The 13221-nt window shown below is 42.2% G+C and overlaps 1 protein-coding gene across 6 annotated transcripts in view; it reads right to left on the reverse strand.

Moving 5' to 3' along the window:
- Positions 1-13221, reverse strand: part of ELF2 (E74 like ETS transcription factor 2) — a 67444-nt gene that overhangs the window by 32341 nt on the left and 21882 nt on the right. The window contains exon 1 of one of the 6 annotated variants that reach the window (XM_019534359.1): positions 65-255. The exons of 4 other annotated variants lie outside the window; for them this stretch is intronic. In XM_019534359.1, the coding sequence (XP_019389904.1) occupies positions 65-152 (88 nt within the window). In that variant the 5' untranslated portion in view covers positions 153-255. Of the gene's footprint in view, positions 1-64; positions 256-13221 lie in introns of those variants that run through there. One more of the 6 variants, XM_019534358.1, reaches the window with a different exon arrangement.

Genomic DNA, 13221 nt, shown 5'->3' on the forward strand with positions numbered 1-13221 from the left:
CGCACGCACGCGCGGGCAGCCCGGCCAGGCGCGGGGCGGCGCGGACGGGCGGGCCTGCGCTTACCGGCCCGGATGAGCAGGTCGAGCTGGTTCGTGGGCCCCTCATGCAGAGACGTCGCCATGTTGATGCCGCCGCCGGAGCGGCTTCGCATGGAGTTGGCGGCGCGCGCCGATTGGAGGGAGGGCGGGCGCGCGGGGCGGACGCGCGGATCCTTCCGCACCCGCCGGCAGCCGCGCCGGCCCGGGCTGCGCTGCCCCACAACACAACGCGGCGGCGGCGGCTGGAGCGCTTCCTCCAGCGCAGCGAGGCGCACGCGATCCTTCCGCCGCCAGCCCCAGACAGGAAGTGCCGCGCTGCCACTCACCGCCGCGCGCGGGGCCGGGGGGAGGGCGGCAGGGGGGGGGACAGCCCGCGGCTCCCATCCCGCCAGGTAGGCGAGAGGCACCGGCGGCAGCAGCGAGGCCCTCAGCCTCTGGCGGCCGCTCCCCCGGGGACCCGAGGGGGGCACGTTCCTGGCTGGGGCCGGAGGCTGCCCGGGCCGCCGCGGCCGAAGGAGGAGCCGAGCAAGTTCAGCTTGAAACTCGCTCTGCTTCCCGCTCTCCTCTGCTTGCAGGAGACGTCTGCGCCTGCTTCATTTCCTCGTGCCCTGAACCCCCTCAGTAGTACGCAGATGGTCCCCCGGGCACTTCAGATAGGTGCCCCTCTCTTAGCCAAAGGGGAAAAGGCCATTTGTGAGAGGAGGGCTAACGGCTAGGATTTAAATCTCCCAGGGGGAGTCTGGGATTCTTCAGTGGGGGTGGGAAAGACCCCGGCTTCCACATCAGTTTAGGAAAGACGACTGCCACCCTGCACTCAGGCCCTTACACTTTGACAACCAAGCCGGGACCTGATTTACTTCCTGTGTCCCTGAAAGTTTCCACCTGCCCTGGCCCATGTAGCCTTTTCCCAGTCTTCAGAAGCTGATCCTTTGGCCAAAGCACCTCTGCTCATGTCAGATCAGGAACTCTATTCACATTTTGCTCTACAAATCAAATAGAAACACCTGCCTGCCAAAAAGACCTGTTGCTACCAAAAAAAAAAAGTCATGCTGTGCATTTCAGTGTCAGCGACAAACCCCAACCCTTCAATGCCGGGCATCTGAAAAGGAGCACTAAAGAAGAAATATGCAGAGTAACTACTGTCCTTTGCATCCACATACAAAGCACATTTTTAAGCTGAAACTTAAGCAGTCATGTAGAAGGCCACTTGCACCAAAAAAGCAAGTACTCCACGTATTTGAAGTTCCCTCCCAGGTATTTTGCTACAGGCACACAACAGGATGCATACATCTTTAACTCTATCCTGTGCACTAGAAGTTTCAGAAAGAATCTCTATCCAATACAATGAGATCTCCCTCCTACACCCAACAGCTACACAAGTTCCCACCATGTGGCATCAACATGGTAGTAAACATCCTCAGTCCTTAGCAGTCTGTCTCTCACTTCCCTCTCAAGTTTATTTAAGCATAGCTGTGCTCTTAGCTAGAAGAACAGCAGAATTAGACATTCTATTCCTAGACTGCTCCATTTTTTATGCTGACTGTTACTTAGGATGAACCATCCAACACTCAGGTGGCACATCTACACAAGACACTAAATGTGCAGTAGACTAATTCTACTGCACATTAGCATATCACAGCAAAAGCCATGCTAATGTGCAGTAAATATGTTAGTCTACTGCACACTAGCATCACTAAAAAGGCGTGCACTGGTGCTACTGTGCAACACTGCCAGTTACTGCGCATTTAGTACCTATTACACGTCATGCTGGGAAAGCCTGTGGTGTAGATGCAACTGCTAATGGAAAAATGCTTCTATGCCAATTACACTGCCATTTGGGAAGATGGGAGCTATCCTGGCAGAAAATTGCCTATGGATTCTTTCAGTTAGGGCAGTTCCTTGCAACTATGGAAGCTCAAGTCAGTTTCTGGAATGAAAATAACCACTGACAGATTCAAGCTTTGCTGCTGCAAGCAGATTGAAACACACCGTTGTAGACTCTAGACCGCTGGTTTTCAACCCGTGGCCTGCAGGCCGCATGCAGCCCAATCAGCACACCACTGTGGCCCTTGTGACATCCTGTTAAAACGTTTTTTAAATGGATACACAGGAAGTAAGTGGTGTGGGTGCAGCCCACATAACACACTGAGAGCTGCAAGTGTGGCCCACTATGGCAAACAGGCTGAGAACTACTACTCTAGATATTGGTCTTTGCCTACATTTTAAAAACTTGTGCTTACCTCAGAATATCCTGTCAATGTGCAAGGGACAGGAAAATGAACCATAGTCCAAGGTAACATTTATAGCTTGAAGGCAGATGTTCTGCAGACTTTGTCAGTACACACTTCATTAACAAAAAATTACAAAATTAAAATAATCACTTTCCTATCTGGTACATCCTATTGCTAATGCAGTCCTTAAACTTGCTAATTCTTGTGAAACAAATCAGAACACCTGCACATGTCATTTTAACCTTTCAACACATCTACTTCCTAGAAAGTTGTCACATGTCTCAAAAATTCCAGTCTGTTAAAAAAAGTCTCAAGTGCTTGGTGTCATACAGATCTGTCACATTAAAAAAGTTATAAATATGCAAGAGTTACATTTCAACTCATAGCCAACTACATTATAGAAACTTTCACAAAGTACAGAGTTCCAGTTACAGTTCATTTGAGGCAAACTGTGATTTTCACAATAGGTTTGCAATTTCAAGTCTTTACTTATATAATTTCTAGGATTTGATTGATATATTATGCTAACTAAGGGCTGTCAACCGATGAACCACAGGCCACATCTGTCCCACAGGGGCTTAAAATGCAGCCCCCAGATCCCTGCCTGGTGGCCACTCCCCGCCCTGCTTCATACCTACTGCTGCAGTAGAGGCTGTGATCTCCAAGCTCTCCCACTCTCCAGCTTCTGCTTTCTGCCCCTGGATAGGACTGAGCAGGGCAGCAGGAGGGTGCTAAATGCACAGCCAGGGGAGATCTAGGTTGCCTCCACATCAAGATGAACCAATTTGCCCACGTTGTATGTGCGTGGCCAGGAGAGAACTGCTCATGCACAGCGGTGGGAAGCCAACTTGATTGTGCTTCCCAGGCAGCAGGGGAAAATTGGACTGCTTGTGTTCTGCATGTGGCCAAAGGGAAGCTGGTTTGCCTGTGTTGTGCACACAGCCAGAAGGAAGCCAGTTTGCCCACGCTGCATGCACAGCCAAAAAGGCGCTGGTTTACCCATACTGCACTTAGAGCCAAAAAGGAGGTTATAAAAGGAAGCCAACCCATATGGTAGGGAAGAGTCAGGCTGCATGCCACCCATGCAGTTGGGGGAAGTGAGGCTGCCCACCTCGCCGGTGAGAGTGGGGCAAATGGTAGAGATACCTGCAGGGTGTGTGTTGAAGGGGTCAGCAGCTTATGGGGTGTGGAGCCTCCTGCTGTCCAGAAGTTGGACAGCCCCGCACTAACTCTTCTGGAAGAAAATAGGAAGTTGGTATTTAATGTGGGGGCTTTGTTTTGTAGAACAGGCTGCTTCTTGGCAGGTAGCAGGCAGGAAGGACTTTATCATCTGCTGAAACAACTGATTATTACTATTAATGTCAGAAGAAGTCTAATACCTTAACTGAACATATTAACTGGCATAGACAAAATTGCAAGTTGACTTTGTTTTTCCCCCATAGGGAAACTAGGATAGTTGACCCTAGTACTTACAGTAAGACAAGTACAAAAAGCTATATAAAACAGAGTAGGACACTTGACATTATTCACTTGGCATAAACAGGTTTTTAGTGTTTCTTACAGAAGTTTTCAAGCAGGAAGCAATGTTACCTGAATATTGCCTTTTAAAATTATTGTGCAGTCAAAGGCATTCAGGGGCTTGGGCTGCTCTGCTTCCCCCTGGGAAGGCAAGTGGAGATGGTCCCAAGGAACATCTTAAGGAGCAAATGCAACACGCACTCAAGAAACCAGTGGAAAAAATGGCAAAAGCAAGATGCTAGTAAAGGGTGACAAAAGCTACTACTTGAAGGTCAGCCTCTCAAAAACAGCACTGGAGCCATTCTGGGTAAAACCATATAAAAGCAGCTGATCAATGTTACTAAAAGATCATGAAAAAATATTAAATGATTTTGGGAGAAATATCCAACACGTAGTAAGTGGTTATGCCCCACAGGATCAACATGTAGAGGAGATTCAGCCATGTTGGAAGTCTATCCAATGAAAGATACTGCTGGGAATCTTGCTACCTGTCTGTTCAGCAAGATTAAATCAGAAAATTGCAGATGAATGACATAAAAAGCTTTCTGTTGCTTATTTTTAAACAAAAGGAAATATTGTATTGCTTCCAGAACAACAGGCCTTGCATGCTATAAAACTGGAAAAATAAGGGTATATGCAAAGTCACTGAAATTTGGAACAGTCCATTTTTTCCAGTTTTCCAATTCCATTGTGGAAAACACAACCAATGCCATATTTGCTTTATGGATTCTCTTGGAAAAGTTCAGAGAAAATAAAAGCAACAACTGACTATCATCTTTGTACACTGGAAAAAGGTGTAACAATGGATATGTAGCATGTTAAATATGACTGAGTCGGCAGTGGTATGCTAGAAGGATCAATCACATCTGGAATATTTATGATAAAGTGATACCAATAGTCCAGACTAAATACGGCACAGTAAAGAATCTTTGTTAAGTACATCTATATCGGGGTCACTGCTGAATCCATTTTTATTTTTAGTTGTCATATATGTGATAAATGAGACCAAAAAAAAGGGAACTAACTACCTTAGACTCTTTGTTTGTTAGCGAATTAGTGGTACAAGGGGAAAGAGTATGATGTCCTAAAAGAAACTCTGAAAAGTGGCAATGCACTCTAGAGCAGGACGTTGGCCATATGACATGTTTACACAAGTGTAAAAAAAGTACATTGTATGTCTGGCCCAGCCCTACATGGTGCAACTCACTTAGATCCAGCATCAAAAAAAAAAGCAAACACCAGAAAAATCAGGAGCAGTCACATTAGTGTTGAGTGTCACACCCCTATCATTCTCTGGTGTAGTTTGTTCAAAGTTTACAAAAAAAGTATTATCTACTTCCTATTACATCCTAATGGCAAGTTACTGTAACATCACCTTTCACAAAAACTGCATCTCTTTTCTGAGCCCACCACTTCCGGAAAGCTTATCTTCTGCTGGCTGTTCTGGTTAATTTACACTGAAGTACAAAAATCAATTTAAAAATTACACCAGTGTAAGTGTTTCATGTATTCAGGCTCTTGGACAAAAAGTCAAGAGCAGAAGGGTCATGATAATCAATCACTGTTAGAAGAAGGGAGCTTAGAAGAGCAAAGGAATTCAAATGTCATGGATCAGTGGTTGCTGACAATAGTGCTCTCCTCAGCAAGGTCTGGCACTGTACCAAAAGCTGCTTTGTACAAATGCCAGGAGTTGACAAAAGCTCTTGGGATAAAAAAAGATCCCAAAAAACTGAAAAGTGCAACAATTCATAATTTGTCCCACTCAAAGACTTGGTCAGTCCCAAGAAAGGAAATCAGCATGTGTTCAGTCACAAAAATGAGGGTGTTGGGGGGCAAAATGTTTTGGCACTCACTGTAGGAAATTACAAGAAAAAGCAAACCACCTGCACGAACAGTAGGTTGTGCACTTGAAAACAACTGAGCTAGCTACACTACACCGGTGTGAGCATATCCTGCAAAGACTTGAAGACAATATTTGTCAGTCAGTTAATGCAACAAAGATTTAAGATCCTCAAGGGGGAAACCAAAAATAAGGTATCAGTGGACCAAAGTAGTCACTTGGCTCTATAGCTTAGTTGGCATACAACTGACATGTGGCAGAAGGCTGAAATAGCTGCCTATCCCAAACAGAGAATAATATTTTTTTAAGTTTGATTAGAACTAATTACTTTGTTAATAAAACCTTTACAAGTTAAATTCAAGGGTCACAAATTCAAAGTTAAGTGTTAGAAGCAGTTTTATAGATGACAGATTAGGAGGCAGATATGGAGGATTATGAATAATTATTTTCACCAAGTAAAATTATTTTGTCTTCCAATTCAAAGCAAAAAAAAAAAGGGGGGGGCAACAAAGGATTTAGAATTTGAAGTCATTTTAGGTGTTACTTTTAACAAATGACCAGAAGGTTGTTGATGAGTGTTCTTTTAATTGAGTAATGCAACATAATAGAGTAAAATGAGCAGCCCTTGCCAGGATTTTCTATCCTCAGTGCAGTAACACTGTATTTTCTCCTCATGCCAGTGAGGTGCCCAGCATTCCCTTCCACCACTTAGTGTAGAGAGGGTAAAAATTAGCCCATGCAGGAGCTCCCTGCTGGGAAACTGATGGAAGCAGTACTGGGAACTGGAAACTAAGTAGGCCCGGAAGGGATGTAGCAGAGACATCCACTGCAATTCAGGCTGAAAACCAGAGATAAACCAAGGAGAAGGCACCTTGGCTGTTGGATTGCAGGGGGCCAGCCCCACTAGGGACTGAATGCAGGACTGGGACTGAACTGAACCCACTGAGGAACTGGTCACAGGAGAGGAAGGTGGCAGGAATAATAAGAGTAGGCTGAGAGGAGAGATAAATGTTAAGATAACCAGGCCAGGTGTTCACCAAGGTCTAACCTAAGTATTTTTGTTCTGGTCTACACAAGAAACTGAACTGGGAGAACCTTCCTCACTGGGCTACAGAGCTAACAGGATCACAGAAGAGAGCAATGCTGGCTTCCAGAAGCGCCCGCAGAGCAAAGTGCTCCTTCCCTACAAGAGCAAGATGGTCCTACCCTACAGAACTGAGGGCCAATTTCCTATTTTCAATTTGTGGCAGGCAAGTAGATGCTTTGAGATAAAGGGGAGGGACAAAAAGCTAGAATTAACCACCAACATGCAGTAGGCTACATTGAGGCAACCCCTGGACTGTTTTGACTGGATGCACGATACTAAATTGACTGGATGCACAGTAAAGAAATAGCCAAAAGTAAACAAGAAATTGCAGAGGGGCTGGCCGTGTCCCTTCTCTATTTGAATGTTTAGAAGCAAAAGCACAAAACTGAAGCTGAAAGATGACAGAGACAAATAATTAAATGCCCATCACTGTGGTAAACTGGGGAAAAAAACTTCATAGCTTGATGGATTCAAATACTGATACAAGTTTCTTGTAGCTTAAAATACATTTTAGACGATTTTTTTTTTTTTCCAAACAAAGATTAAATCATCATGGAGGCCAGTTTTCTCTAGAGAGAAAAGATATTGCTCACCTAGCAAACAGTGCGGTAATAAAGAACTGAGGACAGGAGATGTCATTCTGCTGAAAATTGCTATTGCACTTCCAGAGTGAAACTTTAGAGGAACATATTTCTAAATTCTTAAACTAGACTCCAAAAATACCCAAGATGATGTGGAAAAACACAGCATCACTATATATCCATCCTTAGTAATGTACCAGTGGAGACGCTGGCTTCTCTTGCAGAGCCTTAAAGTAGGAAATTGCACACGCACTGCATAGTAAAAGTAGAGTAGGCAAAAACGGAACTTGGAAAAGCTGACTACTGGAAGAAGGTGGGAAATGAATATCCGACCAGAATAATCTTTATTTCTGGCACTTACCATTCTAGAAAGTTTACAGAATTCTTAATAGTCACCACTCTATAAGCAGTTCACCTGATGTGCACTCAGAGCTACCTGAATCTTCGTGTGTTGTCTGTGTGAGATGACAAGACATTTCCTTTTTAGACACTATGATCAATATCCAGAATGGTAAAAGACAAACCACCATATACAAGAAACCCATGGACCAACATACATATCTACACACAACCAGCAATCACCCTAACCACACCAAAAAAGCTGTAAAATACAGCCAAGCCTTCCAATACCACCGGATTTGCACTGAGGAGAATATCCTCGATCGTCACCCCGCAAATCTCAAAAGGGCTTTCACCCAACAAGGACACTCCTCCAGAGAGGCAGATTGCACTTTAGAAAGAGCCACTTAGACCACATGAAGAATTGCTGCAGTATAAAAACAAGTTCCCCAATAATCACACACCATTAGTTATGACATACCATCTCTTCCCTGGAACCTATACAGAAAATCCTCAAACAACTGCAACCCATACTAGAAAAAGACCCAATTCTTAAAAGAGATCTTTCCAGAACCACCCATCCTAGCCTTTACACAAGCACTGAACCTCACCAACCTCATCACCTGAAGCAAGTTTCCTATGGCCCAAAGCATATTGAATAGATCCAGACCATGCTAGGACAAGAAATGTAAAACCTGCCAACACATCTCCACACCCCTCCCCCCCCCCAAAAAAAAACAACACCCCACAACTAAACTGTCACCATTCCTGGATCTTACACCTGCACCTCCAGAAATGTTACACATCTCATTCAGTGGTCCTCATGGAAAATATGTAGGAGAAACCAAACAACTGCGTACCAGAAAGAACACACTCTGAAAATCTATCAAAGACAAAAATACTCAACTACCTGTGGATGCACGCTTCTCACAAGACAACCACTCTCTCCAATCTCTCAGTGCTAATTCTCAAAAGGGAATTTACAAAACGCATCTTGAAGACAAGCCTACAAGCTTTACTTCATAAATCTACTGGATGCAAAAAAATCATGGACTAAATATAGACACTGGAGTCATGGCACATTAAAACCTTCCTGCCATCAGATAACCCCAGGTAACCTCTCTGCATTTTACCAGCTACATTCTAATCACCACGTCAACATTCCCACTATTCTCTCCACCCACCTGCCTGTCTCACCCCTATTGTCTCCCATTCCCTCTGATCCCCACTGCCATGCATTTGCATTTTCACAGACCTGCATTTTGCATATTGGTTTCGATTCTACCATGGAGAACACAACATCAACCAACAGACTCTTCCTTTGCCTGAAGAAGGGTGTTTGTGCCCAAAAGCTTGCAAAGAACAATTTTTCCAGCTATTTAGTTGATCTAATAAAAAAAAAATCACATTTACCCAAAGAACCTTGTCTGCCTATGTCCTTAGACCAACATGCTACAACTAGTAACCCTAAAGCTACAAGTCTGAGTAAGTGTCTATCAGTCTCCTGGAGTTGCAGGTTGTATAATAAAGTAAGTACAGCTTCTCTAAGAATACACGCATTTTCTTTTAGTTAATACTACTTTCCAAAAGCAGAAGAATGGCTCTTCAGTTGGAATTAAAGACAAAAGGCTTAAATCCCAGCCTTATCTTTTTTTTAATGTAGCAGGGCCTCACTGAGACAAAAGCAAGCATACTCTGCTATTCCACACGATGCTTTGATTACAGGTCAGTGTGTCTGTTTGCCAGAGCTCCAATATTTCCATTGCACATCCAATTAGATTTGAGAATGTTATTATATTCACATGGTTAAATCTAAATGGATAGAGCTCACAGACAGCTGACCTGGCATCTAAATAACTTTGTTTTCAGGCAGCTTGCTGTCAATCATAGCCCTGAAATGCAGCTCAACTCTGGAAAACTGTTTTTGGAAATAGTATTTCTTATAGATTTGTTGTCCTTTGTGATTAAAATGAGAGTCACTGATAAACTCCTACTAGCACTCTGAAACCAAAGCAGCTTTGACACCAAATTGGATTTAATTTTGATTTATGTCCTAATTGTTAAGTTCCAAACAAACAAAATGCTGCTGAACACTCAGGCAGAAACTGTAGTAGCAAACTAATCACACACCATTCAGGTATAATACCAACAGAATTTATCTTGCTGAATCTTTTCCTGGTGAAAATCCATGGCAGACCAAGACTACAACTTGATCAAGTGGAGTTTTCAAGACTTGAGGTTAGAATAGGAGATGTGGGGGTATATGCCCTCAGCATAATCTCAGAAAACAACTATTTTAACTGGAAGAATCTGCTTGGCAAAAGGAGGACCTAATAAATATCTCTAAGGCAGTTCTGTTCCAAATGGTGTTGCTTTAAAGTATTCTGGTAGACTTTAGACTCAAAATTAATAGTGGCAAAGTACTACCAAGAGGAGTGCCAGTCACGTATTACTTCTTCCCAACACAGAAGTGAGATCACACTATTGCCACCTGTTCCCTATTTTAAGTGTACATTTTTATGTATCAAACAGCTAACTAATATTTTGACTTTCAAAAAGCAGAAGTTCAATTTTTCCATACCTAATAGTAGCCATCTAAATTTGAGTTAAAAGAACAGTTTAAGTCCGAATGAACTAATTTTTAAAAGTGCAATGTAATACAGTCCAGAAGATCTAGCAAGGAAGAAAAATCTATATGCATGTCACAATCAATCTGATGGCTATTCCAGACAATATATAATAAGCTAGCCATTACCATTTATTATTGTTCCTTGACTAGTATTCTTCTGTTCTTACTGCTACAACACTAAAGGTGAATCCTAGATTCCTGGGCCTCTAAGAGAAAAATTCTCAAGAAAACGATCTCTGAGCAGACAGAAGATGAAAAGTTGCAAGGTATTAACAGCATTCAAGTATGTCACCCAAAATGTCACCTAAGAGGCTGTTTGTTTGTTAGTTTCTCAAAGAAGGAAACACCTGCAACTTGTCTTTAATGTCATTTTCTCTGACTGACTTCAGTTTTAGGTGGTGGTTGTTGTTCATGAACCAAGCTAAGAATATATCAGTGTATCTCAGTTCCTGGTTAGTGTGATGAAAGGCTGTAGAAGTCACATACCTCCCGCTAAATAGATATGGGTTCCTTTCTATATTTTAAATATTTTCACACACACACACACACACACACACACACACACTTTGGGAGAATGAGAAAAATATGCTGCAGCAGCACTGATGGTCTATGTTCAAAGTGAACACTGTAAAACTGTATGCTAGGAGTATATTCTTAATCCCTATTTACATTAGGGAAATAAGAGTCTCAATTCCTTACAACAAATATGCCAAGTTTTAACCAAAGTTTTTCCTACTCATCTAAAACTGCATTTTTATTCAGAGATGAACCTTATTTCTCACATGCAATCTGCACTGCAAGTTCCAGCAGCTGGTTTTGGAGGGGAAAGTACATGTATGTGAGAAAATATTGTATAAAAGTAGTTTCTGCTGGTTATGGGCAAGAGTGAAAGTACTCACAGGGAGCAGACTCTTCTCTATACCTTTTGCTACTCAATATTTACTACAAAGGAAAGATCTTTTTTTCTTCATTCTGCCTTTCAAAAAAAACCAAGGGACATGTTATATTCCAGGATATGCTTTATGCAAAAAAAATACAGTAGTTACTAAAGTCAAATTCAGCTGAAATGGCCAAGCATTCAAGTAAAAAGTGGACCCAAAACCTAAACAGTTACGGATACCACTCAGCTTTTTCACAGCAAGCAAGTTTCCATGTGTTAAAAGTTTCTCCACATTTGGGCATAAGAAAATGATATTCTGTCACTAGGATATATCATTAACCACTAAAGGGTTAAGGAAGGAAAAAATATTTTGAGAATGCAGACCAGATGTTCCTTTAAGAATCATTTCTATACCAGCAGCTTAACTAAATGACATCTGGACAAAATGGAGGATAAAGCACCGTTTTATCTGTTCCTCTCCATACTGAGATTCTAATCCACAGGGTTTTAACTGGATTGAACAGTAGAGTGTACTCCATACCACTACTGGTCCAAACACGTCTGGACAAATGTAACACAGCTAACCGGTCAAGTTCAAAAAGATGAAAGTCAAAAGGAAGCAATTTTCCTCACAATAGAAGATGAAATTTGAAAGCAGAAACAAGAAAAAGATTATCACTAAAAACTCCAAGCAGGTGTACAGAGTTGGGTTCCCTGCCAGTTGGTAAGGTAAGAAGTAATCTGAAATGTCATCTGTAAAAGTAGAAAGCTTGCTTTAAAATAAACAATTGAATGGACTAAATTATATAAGTGGGGAAAGGGTTAAGCATTATTCCTAGTAATTTTTCCTCCAACACAGATAACCACAAGCAGGTATGTGATCATTTCAACTGAAGTTCCTACCTGAAACATTCTAAATAAATCATAGACAAACATACCAACACCATCTTCTTTCTGTCTCAATATTTTTTCATCAGGTGAAAATCCTGGAGGGGCTCCTTTTCAGATCCCCAATTTTTCATATGCAGGTCTTCTACTTCCCTGTGGCAATAATATTTTTAAAATTAAAACAGACCTTCAGCTCATGCCACAGGGAGGATTTTTGATAGAATGCCAAAAAGCAAAAAGAGTTTTCACAGTTCAGCCTGACATCAAATGAAATCAACCTCTCTAAAAAAGCAGTTTGATCCCTCTTGATTCTGACTTGGACTGAAAAAATTCCAAATCTATATTTGCTCATTTGGGGCACATTTGAAAATAAGCACAATAAGAAAACCCAAACAAACTAAAAAATGAAAATCACCAACATGTGCCCCTTAAGGCACCTGAAACACAATACATATTGCTGCCTACCTGGAAAGTAAGGAATAAGTAACTTTGCTGTATAAAATGATGTGGGGTTTTTTTGTTTGTTTGTTTAGTTTTCTGCTCTGCAGTACATGTTTTTTTAAAACACAATTTATTATATATCTGCAGAAACAATATTAAACCAGCAGGCACAAAAAAAGCATTCATGCAACATTTCCACATAATATGACGTGAAAAAAAAGGTTCAAAAAGCATGTAGCCATTTTTTCTCTGGGACTACTTCTGGAAATTCTGGTATGGTTAAAATAATATTAATTCACGTTTTTTATAATTATTTCAGCCTTTGCCAAGCACAAAGTCTACCATAAGAGTAGACATAACAACTTTGTGGCTTATTCCTTGTTTTATCAATTGCATTAATGTGTGACCAGGTAACATCTTGAGGCATGATTAACTGGTTAATCATGTCTTAAGCACAACTTGTGCCTGGGGCCTCAGATTCAGATCTGGACACCATCGTCCATGCCTACGTAACTCCAGTAGTCTAACTTGAGGTGTGTTCTGTATGGGACTGCCATCAATGCATAAGCAGTGGGGGAAAATATTACTGGGGGGGGCTGAACCCCACTCCTCCTTCCTGCAGAGCCATTGTGGGGCTGGCACATGCTGGTGCTCTGTTGTGGGGCTGCCATGTGCCGGTTATGTAAACAGCAGCAGAGGAGAAGCTGTACGTCAAGTGGCGCTGGGCGCTGCAGGACAACAATGCCGC

Source organism: Crocodylus porosus, unplaced genomic scaffold, assembly GCF_001723895.1.
Source record: "Crocodylus porosus isolate Cpor-Errol unplaced genomic scaffold, CroPor_comp1, whole genome shotgun sequence".
NCBI lineage: Eukaryota > Metazoa > Chordata > Crocodylia > Crocodylidae > Crocodylus > Crocodylus porosus.